Genomic DNA, 12,347 nt, shown 5'->3' with positions numbered 1-12,347 from the left:
GACCACCCCAAGGGTTAGGTGTTTTACAACCAAAGGAAATTAAGACAAGAGCTGTGAAAGTCAAGATTTAGGTATTAATAATCAATGACCAAGAAGGAAAGATCGCCAACTAAGTATAAGGAAAAAGAAAATCATTCAAGTTCTAAGAGCATATGAGAACGAAACACTGAGTTTTAAAAACTAATTTTTTTCCTCCAATCTATTTAACTTCTAGTTGGGTGGCTTAAAAGTGTTTCCAGAAATCTGGAGATAGATTCTAGAGATTATAAATCACCAAGTCTGGTATCGATACTCCAAAGAAATTCCAAAGAAATTAAATAGTACAGAAAATAGAATTGTTATATGGAAATTGGCAGATGCTTTTAGACCTGTCTTCCTTCAGAAGATTATAATACTGATGGATCAAGGAATAGTACAAACACACTGCACCTTAATTTCAGCAAACTCTAAGACATCCTCACAGACCAGACAGACAAATGCGTTTAACCAGTAAGGGCTTGCTGAACCCTAACTTCTGTTCAATAGCACAGACCCAGAGGCAGTTTCTAATGGCACACCACAGAACTCCGGACCCTGACATAGTCCACATTTCCAACTGATCAAACACATATTGAGTACCTTCCCTACATTCACTGTAGCAGGTGCTGAAAACGCATCTGTTAAATAGGGGTCCACATCTCCATTCTGAATGTCCACTCTTTAACATCAATCTCTTATTTCAAGGTCTGATTCCTAAACTGGTCTCATTCACACCAGTCTTTTCCTTCTCAAGCCATTCTTTGTTGACAAAGTGATCTTTATAAGATAATCTTTAAAAAGTCTCATTGTTTGACCTCTCTGCTTCAAACCCGTCAGTAGCTTCCCTACTGCATTCAAGATCAAGTCTAACCCTGATAGCATGGGTATAGTAATTGGCATTTTGTCCTACCACTCCCTTTCAAAGTCAATTTCTACCATTTCCTCCTTCTGCACTGTTCACTTAAGCTACTCCACACACAATACTGCCACATACTGTGAACTTTTAAAATTGTCCTGTCTCTGAGTGGAATGCCCACTTTCTCATTTTCTGCTCAAAAACTCTATTCACCTTTCCATAGGTCTGTGAAGACTTTTGACTTTCCAGGTAGAATCTCCTCCACTCCGTATTACCTTACTTCAACACTTGTGAGAGAAGGTAATTCATGGTGTTGTACTTACTTAACAAGATGGAAAAAATATCTGTCCTCCATACTGAGGGGAGAAACTATTATTATTTTGATCTCAGTCTACTGACAGTTCTTCCAATTTTTCCTATTTCCTTTTTTTTTTCTTACACCGGATCTGCCTAGATCACCTCACCCACTCTTCCCTTCTGAGTCTAGACTGATGTCTAAGGGCTTACTGTAAAAGTAAAGTCAAATTGTTAAATTTTATAAAGTGAAAGTATAACTCCTTCCCTTGTTCTCTGTCCCTAGTAACACCCAGCCATTAAGTGTGGTATTTAAGCTTCCAGACATTTTTAAGGCACATATAAACATACACATTTGTGTTTCTCCACAGATAAACATTTTTTACATAATTAAAAGATTACTGAAATCATATTATACATTGTTTTATAATATACTTCTGAAGACTTAATACATCAGGGACACTTGTGTTTGTATATGTTTACCTCATTATTTAAGTAACTGTTTAAGTATTCTTGTTAATTTATCATAATTTAGCCAATCCTCTGCTGATAAATATCCAGGGGCTTTTCCTTTCTTCACTACTACTAACAATACTGCAGTATCAACTGCGCACAACGTCTTTGCACTTTTATGCAAGTATATCCCTGCAGTTGGTCACTAGGAAGAGGAGAGACTGAATTTAAGATTGATAGAGAAGTCTGATAAAAGATAAAGAAATGTGCTTGAGAAGATGGGAGAGGTAGAAACCAAAGAATTAACAGTTCTGGTCTTGAACAACAGTAGGTACGAATGATGAGGACAAGACAAAGTTGTGAAGGAAGGGACAAAAAATTCAGGTTGTTTGAGGCGCCTGGGTGGCTCAGTGGGTTAAAGCCTCTGCTTTCAGTTCAGGTCATGGTCCCAGGGTCCTGGGATGGAGCCCCGGCATCGGGCTCTCTGCTCAGGAGGGAGCCTGCTTCCCTCTCTCTCTGCCTGCCTCTCTGCCTACCTGTGATCTCTGTCTGTCAAATAAATAAAATCTTTAAAAAAAAAAAAATTCAGGTTTTTTTATTATCTCACAAAAGGCTTAGCAAATCTACAAATGACACAAAGTTTAGAGTAAAAAGTAGTGAGTGCTAATGTTTTATGACCGACTCAACTTATGGTACTGATGACCTAATCTGGTAAGCATAAACTTAAAACAAAAAATAAGGCTAAATACTGTCCTACATCTAAAATTAAAAACAACACAAAGATACAATGACATAGTGGGGAAGAAAATCAACCTAGGAGTAGTTGCATATAAAGGGCCCAAAATTTCGATTTGATCATAGCTCAGAATTAGTCAAAGAAATGTCTTAATTTTGGGGGTATGGATAGGAAGAGAATAGAGAAACATATATAAAACTCCAAACTTTATTAAAGCAAATATTTTCAAAAATCCAAATCTAAGAGATAACAGCATTTCTTTCCTATTTACTGGCCAGGCCACATATGCAATATATGTTCTCCTCTGGACATACTGGATATGAAGGATATTAAAGAACCAGATAGGGGTGCCTGGGTGGCTCAGTAGGTTTTGTCTGCCTTTGGCTCAGGTCATGATCTCAGAGTCCTGGGATCCGGTCCTGCATCAGGGACTCTCTTCTCTGCTCAGCAGGAAACCTGCTTCTTCTCCTATTCCCCCTGCTTGAGCACGCACTTGCTCTGTCAAATAAATTAGGTCTTTAAAAAAAAAAAAAAAACAAACCAGAGAACATCTGGAGAATAGTAGTAAAAGGTCTAGAAAGTGACAGAGAATTACTATAAATAAAGTGGGATTTACAGCCTGGAAAAAAACTATTGAGAACCCAAATGCTGTCTTCAAATATAACAGTGAGCCCTCCATTCGCCACAGCACTTTAGTTTTCCAAGCACTTTTACATATATACTCTATATTTTGATTCTCACAATAACCTCTGAGATAGAGCGGGTCTCATAACTGGTGAAAAAATGGCACAAAATCAAATGTCTAATAAGGTAGGTAGCCATTTACAGAATTAATCTGTTGTCTGGTTGCCAGCAATGGTCCCCCTTGTTGGAGGCACAAGACATCCCTGCTTGTAGAAAACCACTGTATTAAGGGGGGGGGGGGGGGGCAAGTCAATATAGTTATCCTCCCTGTGACACTGACCCTCACTCCATTAGATGGCCTAAGATTATGAGACTATTTTGGAAAGCTCCTCTGGGTCCAAAGCGGGGGTGGGCACGGGATGTGATCAATCAAAAGTTCTTTCTTCGGGGCGCCTGGGTGGCTCAGTGGTTTGGGCCTCTGCCTTCAGCTCAGGTCATGATCCCAGGTTCCTGGGATCGAGCCCCACATCGGGCTCTCTGCTCGCGGGGGAGCCTGCTTCCCCCTTCCTCTCTCTGCCTGCCTCTCTGCCTACTTGTGATGTCTGTGTCGAATAAATAAATAAAATATTAAAAAAAAAAAAGTTCTTTCTTCAAATTCTACAAATTCAGGTAAAAGATGATCTTATGCTTCCTTCTGGTGAATGCTACAAACAGGTAAACATGAAGCTGCGGTGGCCATGCCTCTGTGGAGAAGATTCTGAGATCAGGAGGCCACCAAACAACAGCTGAGAAAAACAACAAGACCCTACATTGGCCATATCCATCCAGCTGACCTTAATGCACCTAGCTCTCTCTGAAGTTTCGTGACATGGCTTGGTTTGTCCTCCCCCATCTACTTAAGCTAATTCAAGTTAGCTTCTGTCACCTGGACCCCAAAAAGAGATGAATAATACACTGCATATTCTCATTCTTAAAATTGAGGTTCTTCTCCACTACTTAAATAAAAGCTATGTCAATGTTAAGCTTATTTAGCTCATTACAAACATTTTCCAACCATTAGAGCCTGACCAAAAAATGGAATTGACTGATTTTGGACTAGTGTGTTCCTTGTTACTACAAATATTACTAGAAATGTTTTCCATCAAGTTCTCACACTAAATGGAAACCTCAATTGGAAATTTCTCAAGTCCCTTCCAATTATAAAATGTTATATTTCTGAGTATAAAGTGCAGTTACCTTCTTCTCTTTTTAAAAATGGAAAAGAAGGGGCGCCTGAGTGGCTCAGTGGGTTAAGCCGCTGCCTTTGGCTCAGGTCATGATCTCAGGGTCCTGGGATCGAGTCCCGCATCGGGCTCTCTGCTCAGCAGGGAGCCTGCTTCTCTCTCTCTCTCTCTCTCTCTCTGCCTGCCTCTCTGTCTACTTGCGATCTCTCTCTGTCAAATCAATAAATAAAATCTTTAAAAAAAAAAATGGAAAAGAAATCCATAGGAATGTTTTGTTAGGCACCATAAGAGTCTGTTTAGCCAGTTATGATACAAAATGAAACACATTTCCTATGAAAAACAACAAAGCTGTACAAAATGAAGAGTATAACCTGGGAATCCGGTTCTTTCCTTACCTACTTAACAGATGGGTAAGTTTGAACGAGCCATTTGGACTAGCCTGTTTCTTCATCTATAAACTGCTGTAATAACTCCTTCCACACCAGCCTGACAGAGTTTTAGTTCTCAAAGAGCATAAGAAAAAAAAAAAAAAAAAAAAAAAAAAACTCCCAAATCTAAACCACTATATAGATGTTAAATTACAATAGCTTCGGGACGCCTGGGTGGCTCAGTTGGTTGGACGACTGCCTTCGGCTCAGGTCATGACCCCGGAGTCCCCGGATCGAGTCCCGCATCGGGCTCCCAGCTCCACGGGGAGTCTGCTTCTCTCTCTGACCTTCTCCTCGCTCATGCTCTCTCTCACTGTGTCTCTCTCAAATAAATAAATAAAATATTAAAAAAAAATTACAATAGCTTCTTTGGCAGAATCCTTACTCAAATTTTCAGTAACTTGAGAATTTTTAACAGAACCACCTCCTACCAAATACAATCCATCAGTATGTCAATGAAATATCATAGTAAGTAACAATTCCTGCTCCCTGTCCATATGAATCTTCATTTTATATAGTCTGATAAGAAGAGTAAACCTACAATTTATTTTAGGGAACATTTTACTTGTTTAGCCTACTATAAAAATATTCCCAGAAATAATTTCATCTCTTAAAACTATAGCAGAAATCGACAGTTTGCTTACTAACTCTACTGGAGGTCTAAAAGAACTCACCTATGTATCCCAGCACAAGTTACTTTGCTTTTTGAGCCTCTCTGTACACCTGTTAAGTGGCGAGAGTTGATACATTCTTTGCTAGATTGTTTTAAAAACTGTAAATCAGATACCGTAGCTCCAGAGTCACAAGAGGGGTTCAATCATAGTGAGCTCCTCCATACACAAAGCAGCATAAAAATTCAGAACGTCTGCGGGACAGCAGCCTGTTCCGGTGAATGCAAATCTGTTACCATGTTACCAAAATGGCCAAAAGAATAAACCAAAGGACAGTATTTTCCACAAGCAGAACACTGTATTTGGGAGCCGCGAATACTGCTATTTCATTATTGCTTTACTATCCTCGTTCTCCATCAGTAACTTGTAAAATCAGATACATTTGTAAATGAAGCAACTGACTGATGTGTGGCATCGCTGTTTTCATTGGGAACGTTGTTTTGCCAAATTATAAAATATTAGCAAGCCTATTTAAATACTTTAATTACTGCAGACAGGCGCCCTCAACCAAACATCACCCAAACCACTCCCACCATGAGCAAGGAGCGGCCCTGCGAACCCCTAATGAGTTTAGAGGAGGACGGGACACGGCCTCACCCTATTGCCAAAGGCTCCACGGACGTATACACAAGCCACGCGCTCGCCCAAGATCCCAGTCTCTTCCCCCCTTCCCCGGCCCGCTGTGGGTCGCCGAAACAGCAAACCGGGTACACGGCGCCCTCACCTGTCTCCACGTTCCTCGAGGACTGCTCTTCTCTCTTAACGTCTGTGGCCACAGTGCCTGGGCAACTGAGAAGCCTGTGGGTAGGACGCAGGACTTGACCTCTCTGAGCACAGAGGGGTAAACGTGCCAACATCCCCACGCCGCGAGCCGCCATTGCCAAAGCAATAGAAGTAGGAAAACGAAAGGGCACGGGCTCTCGCGCATGCGCGCTGAGGCGAAAGGAATGGGAAGCCTAGAGGGTCAAACTAGGCGAAAACTGCCCGACGGAATCTCCCTTTGCTTTCCGCTCTCCTACGGTTCTCCGAAAGACCCCCGCAAGAGAATAAGCCCACTCCCTGCTCTTCAAAATAGTCCTGAAAAGGGAACCAGAGAGCAAGGTCCTGAGGAAGGAGCACTGACTTGGGAATCTACACTTAAGAGTATAATAAATGACAGCACTTTTTCTTTAACAGACGGTGTTGTGGGTGCTCTGCTCATTAACTGTCAATCCTTACAACAACCCTGTGAGATAGGAACGATTATCTCCATTTATTTATGGGGAGACTAGGACATACGGAAGTTAGGTGAACATTTCTGAAGTTGCACAGCCAGTCGGGAGCAGAGATGGGAGTTAAACCTAGATTATCTGGTGCAAAGTTTTTGTTTGTTTTGTTTTTTGTTTGTATTTCTTTTTCTTTTTTTTTTTTTTTAAAGATTTGTTTATTTATTTACTTATTTGACAGAGAGCACAGGTAGGCAGAGAGGCAGGCAGAGAGAGAGAGGGAAGCAAGCTCTCCGACGAGCAGAGAGCCCAATACAGGGCTCCATCTCAAACCCTGAGATCATGACCTGAGCCCAAGGCAGAGGCTTAACCCACTGAGCCACCCAGGCGCCCCTGGTTTTGTTTTTGTTTTTGTTTTTCTTGTAACAAGTTTATTAAGATTTAGTTAACATGCTACACAGTTCACCCCTTTTGGTGTACCATTCAACGGTTGTTGGTATATTTACAAAGTTGTGCAGCAATCACCATAATTATTTTTAGAACATTTCATCACCTCCAAAAGAAACCTCCTGTCCCTTAGCTATCACTCCCCGAATCACCACACTCCCCAGCCCTACAGGACCACTTCTCTCCTTTTTGTCTCTACACTGTGGTCTATTCTAGACATTTCCTATAAATTGAATTATGCAACATGTGGTTTTTACGGCTGGCTTCGTTCACTTGGGGTAACACTTTCAAGGTTCTTCCATGTTGTGGCATCTGTTAGTACTTCACTCTTTTCTGTGACCAAAATAACCATCCATTACATGGTGTTAAAAGATAAATGGAGGCATATTAAAAATTTTAAGAGATTATTTGAGCAAAAGAATCAATTCAAATTAGGCAACATCTAATCTAGCAGATAGAAAGGACTCTCATAGCCTGAAGGGAAGACGTGAAAATAAAAACAAAAGACTTTTATAAGCCGAGGAGAGCAGGAGGAACAAGGAAGTTATACTAAGCAAAAGCCCGCTGGTTATTGCAAAGTTACTTTCCTTTAGGGGCTGTCCCAGTTCTATCCCGCAAATTAATTAACTAGTGCTGATCAGGTGATTCGTAATTGACTGGATTAAGATTCCATTTCCCAGACAGTTGAAACTAATTAAGTCTTGATTTGGTTATATGGGGTTTACACAAGTGACTCTGTTTTCTTTGGGCCTGTTGTCTTACCTTTTTTTAAAAATTTTATTTATTTATTTAACAGAGAGAGAGAGAGAGATCAATCAAAAGTAAGCAGAAAGGCAAGCAGAGGGGGAGGAGGAAGCAGGCTCCCCGCTGAGCAGAGAGCCCTATGCGGGGCTCGATCCCAGGACCCTGAGATCATGACCTGAGCCTAAGGCAGAGGCTCAACCCACTGAGCCACCCAGGCACCCCGTTGTCTTTTTTTTTTTTTTAAGATTTTATTTATTTATTTGTCAGAGAGAGAGATAGAGAGTACAAGCAAGCAGAGCGGCAGGCAGAGGCAGAGAGAGAAGCAGGCTCCCCACTGAGCAAGGAGCCCAACATGGGACTCGATCCCAGGACCCTGGGATCAAGACCTGAGCCGAAGGCAGTGGCTTAACCAACTGAGCCACCCAGGCGTCCCCCGTTGTCTTATTTTTAACAAGGAATATGCTGCATATGCTTATCCATTTCTGCTGTTTCTACCTTTGGGGTATTATAAATAATGCTACTATGAACATTTCATGTAACAGTTTTTGTGTGAGCATATGTTTTCACTTCTCTTGAGCATACACCTATGAGTGGAAGTGCTGGGCCGTATGGTAACTCTGTGTTTAATCTTTCTAGGATATGTCAGGCTATCTTCCAAAACAGCTGCACCATTTTCATTCCCACTAACGTGTAAAAAGTTTCCAATTTCTGCATATTCTTGCAGAATTCATATACTTATTTTCTGATTTTTTTTAATAACCACACTAGTGGGTACAAGTAGTATCTCATGTTTTATTTGCATTTGATGAATGATGAGCTCTCTTCATGTCATTTGTGTATTTGAAGAAATATCTATTCAAATCCTTCTTCCATTTTTTTTGTAAGGTTTTATTTATGTATGTATTTATTTGTCAGAGAGAGAGTGTGCACAAGTATGCAGAGCGGCAGGCAGAGGGGGAGAGAGAAGCAGCCTCCCCGCTGAGCGAGTAGCCTGATGTGGGACTCGATCTCAGGACCCTGAGATCATGACCTGAGCCAAAGGCAGCGGCTTAACTGACTAAGCCACCCAAGCATCCCCCTTCACCCATTTTCAACTGGATTATTTTTACTACTGTTTCAAGAGTTATTTATATACTCTGGATTATAAGTCCTTATCAGATACATGATTTGCAAACACTTGATCCTATTCTGTGGGTTGAACTTCACTTTTTTGATGGTGTCCTTTGAAACATAAAAGCTAATTTTGATGAAATCTAATTTCTTTATTTTTTTCTTTTATTGCTTGTGTTTTAGTGTCATATTTAAGAAACAGTACCTCACCTGAGGCTGTGAAGCTTTACCCCTATGTATGCTTCTAAGATTTTAATATTTTCAGTTCTAACATTTAGGTCTTTGATCAATTTTGGATAAATTTTTGTAGATGATATGAGGTAGGCATCCAATTTCATGGTTTTGTGTGTGGATATTCAATTTGTCCCAGTGCTATTGTTTAAAAGACTCTACTTTATCCATTAAATGGTATTGGCATATTAATTGAAGTCAGTTGACGATAGATACCAGGCTTATTTCTGGATTCTCAATCCTATTTTATTGATCTATATGCCTATCCTTATACCAGGACCACACTACCTTGATCAATGTAGCTTTGTAGTAAGTTTTAAATTCAGGAAGTATGAGTTTTCCAAACTTGTTCTTCTTTTCCAAGACTGTTTTGGCTATATTAGGCCCCTAGGTTTCCATATGAATTTATGATTATCTTCTTAGTTGCTGCCAAAAAGGTAGCTGAAATTTTGATAGGAATTGTGTTGAACCTGTAGATCAATTTCAGGACTATTGTCATCTTAACAATATCAAATCTAAAACATGAACATGGGGACGCCTGGGTGGCTCAGTTGGTTAAAGCAGCTGCCTTCGGCTCAGGTCATGATCCCAGCATCCTGGGATCGAGTCCCACATCGGGCTCCTTGCTCGTCAGGGAACCTGCTTCTCCCTCTGCCTCTGCCTGCCATTCTGTCTGCCTGTGCTTGCTCTCTCTCCCTCTCTCTCTCTGACAAATAAATAAATAAAAAAATCTTTAAAATAAATAAATAAAACATGAACATGGAAGGCCCTTTTATTTATTTAAGTCTCCTTTAATTTCTTTCAACAGTGTTTTCCAGTTTTCACTGTATGAATCTTACACTTATTAAATTTATTTCTGAGTATTTTGTTCTTTATGATGCTACTATAAATGAAATTGTTTTCTTCATTTTGCTTATGGATGTTTCATTGCAAGTAGATAAAACAGTCAATAGAGTGTCCATTGCAAAAATTGATCTTTGTATGTTAATAGTGTATCCAGTAACCTTGATAACTCAGTTTTAGTTCTAATAGTTTTTTTGGAGCTGCGTCAGATTTTTCTATATATAAGTTCATGCCATCTGCAGAGAGAAATTGTTTCACTTCTCCCTTTACAGTTTGGAAGCTTTTATTTCATTTACTTACCTACTTCATCTGGCTAGAACCTCCAGTACAGTGTTGAATAGAGATGGTGAGAATGCACATCCTGTATTGTTCCTGTTCTTAGTGGAAAAGCATCCGGTCTTCTCTTATAGTTTAAGATGTTAGCTGTGGGTGTTTTGTAGATATCTTTTACCAGGTTGAAGAAGTAACCTCCCCTTACTGTTTATTAAGCATTTTTATCATGAAAGGGTGTGGGATTGTTTTTGTTGTTGTTGTTTTGTTTTGTTTTTTTCCCTACATCCATTGAGATGATCTTACATTTCTGTCTTGCATTCATTCAATACTATATATATATATATATATATATATATATATATATATATTACATTAATGAATCTTCAGGTGTTAAACCAATCTTGCATTCCTGCAATAATCCCACTGGTGATGGTGTATAATCATTTTTACATGTTGCTGCATTCAGCTTACCTATATTACTACTCTAACCTCTTAACTGGTTTGCCTCCTTTTATCACGTTCCATACAGTCTGTTCTCAGTCCTCTGGCTACAGTGTTGTGATCATGTCATTCATTTCAAAACACTCTATGGACTTCTTTCCCACTTCAGAGTCAAAGCTAAAATCTTACAAGATCTGGTATAAATGAGCCTCCCAATTCTTCTAGAGCACATTTCCTGGCACTCTCTGTCTCATTTACTCTGCTCTTCCTATCCTAGTCTCCTTGATATTTCTCAGAAATCCAAGAAAATTTGCACCTCAGGACATTAGCACTTGTATTCTCTTCCTTGGTTGTTTTTCTCCCATATGGCTTATTTTCTTACTTCCTTCAGGCCCCTGTTCAACTGTTGCCTCACTAGAGAAGCATTTTCTGATCATCTTATAAAATAACAATGCTTTTACCCTCAAGTATGGCCTATTATTTCCTATTCTTTTTTTTTTAAGATTTTATTTATTGATTTGACACAGAGAGAGAGAACACAAGTAGGCAGAGAGAAAGGCGGTGGGCGGGGGGGGGGTAAGCAGGCTTCCTGCTAAGCAGAGAGCACGATGCCGGGCTTGATCCCAGGACCCTGAGATCATGACCTGAGCCGAAGACAGAGGCTTAACCCACTGAGCCACCCAGGTGCCCCTATTTCCCATTCTTCTTACCTGCTCTTTCCTGATAGCATATTTTACCATCTGACACTCTCTGTATATGTTTCTATGCTTGTTTTACTTACTGTCTTTCCTTAAGTACAGCATAAGCTCAAGTAAATATATTTACATATTTATTGGACAGGTATTATCGATTTATTACTATGGGCAATGTTCTAAGTGCTGGAGGTAAAATTAAAAAAAAAACCCACACAGATAAAATCCTTGCCCTATGGGGCTTATCTTTCAGTAGGGAGAGATATTCAATAAACTAGTATAATTAAAATATGAGTATGTCAGTAGTGATGAGTACAATAGAGAAAGATTTTGCAAGAAATATGGAGGTCACTAATATTCTTAGTAAAAGCTATTTTAATGGAAGGTGGATATGAAAACCCAATTGGAATGGGTTCAAGCATGAATGAGAGGAGAAAAATTAGAACAGATGGTACAGAAAATTACTTTAGGAATCTTACTACTAAGGTGAATAGAGAAATGGTGCATGAAGAAATAACATATTTGTACATTGATTCAAACAATCCCAGTAGAGATAGAAAATAGATGTTATGGGAGCCAGAAGAGAAAATTGCTGAGGATGTCCTTTAGTAGTTCTTGAGAGAGGATGTGTCTAGTTCCCAAGTGAAGGGATCAGACTCGGAATATGGACTATATGAAGTGATGTAGATAGGTGGTGTGTTTGTTAAATGAATAATTCACTGGTGATCATAATAGTAGAGTACTTGCCCCAGGAAAATTCCAGCAAGTGGCCTCACATCATGGGGCTTTCCCTAATGTCCTTGGTGAACTGAGATCATCTTTGTATGTAAAATAGTCAACTAGGTTACAGTCCACAATATTAAATCTGGGTTTAAGTGCTAACTTGTTCTCATTTTCTCAAGACTGTTGCAACAATTCTTTTACTTGGAAGCATTTTAATACGATATATCAGAAAACCAAATCAAATTATGTAAGTTTAAAAAACACATTCATGACTTTTACCCAACATTTCCACTTCGAAGAATTTACCCTATAGATATACTTGTATGACTGTGCAA

The 12,347-nt window shown here is 39.6% G+C and overlaps 1 protein-coding gene across 4 annotated transcripts in view; it reads right to left on the bottom strand.

Annotated features, from left to right (window-relative positions):
- Positions 1-6,222, bottom strand: part of MTPAP (mitochondrial poly(A) polymerase) — a 34,848-nt gene extending 28,626 nt beyond the window's left edge. For all 4 annotated transcript variants that reach the window (XR_004385466.1, XR_004385465.1, XR_004385467.1 and 1 more), the window contains exon 1: positions 6,028-6,222. Coding sequence is in view for 1 of the 4 variants with exons in the window: in XM_032881600.1 (XP_032737491.1) it covers positions 6,028-6,181 (154 nt within the window). In the remaining 3 variants the exon portion in view is untranslated. The remainder of the gene's footprint in view (positions 1-6,027) is intronic.
- Between the last annotated feature and the right edge of the window lie 6,125 nt (positions 6,223-12,347).

The sequence above is a fragment of the Lontra canadensis genome, unplaced genomic scaffold, assembly GCF_010015895.1.
Source record: "Lontra canadensis isolate GAN:19392208 unplaced genomic scaffold, GSC_riverotter_1.0 scaffold76, whole genome shotgun sequence".
Lineage (NCBI taxonomy): Eukaryota > Metazoa > Chordata > Mammalia > Carnivora > Mustelidae > Lontra > Lontra canadensis.
Note: the sequence above shows the minus strand (reverse complement) of the source record. Positions and strands in the feature narration are given on the sequence as shown.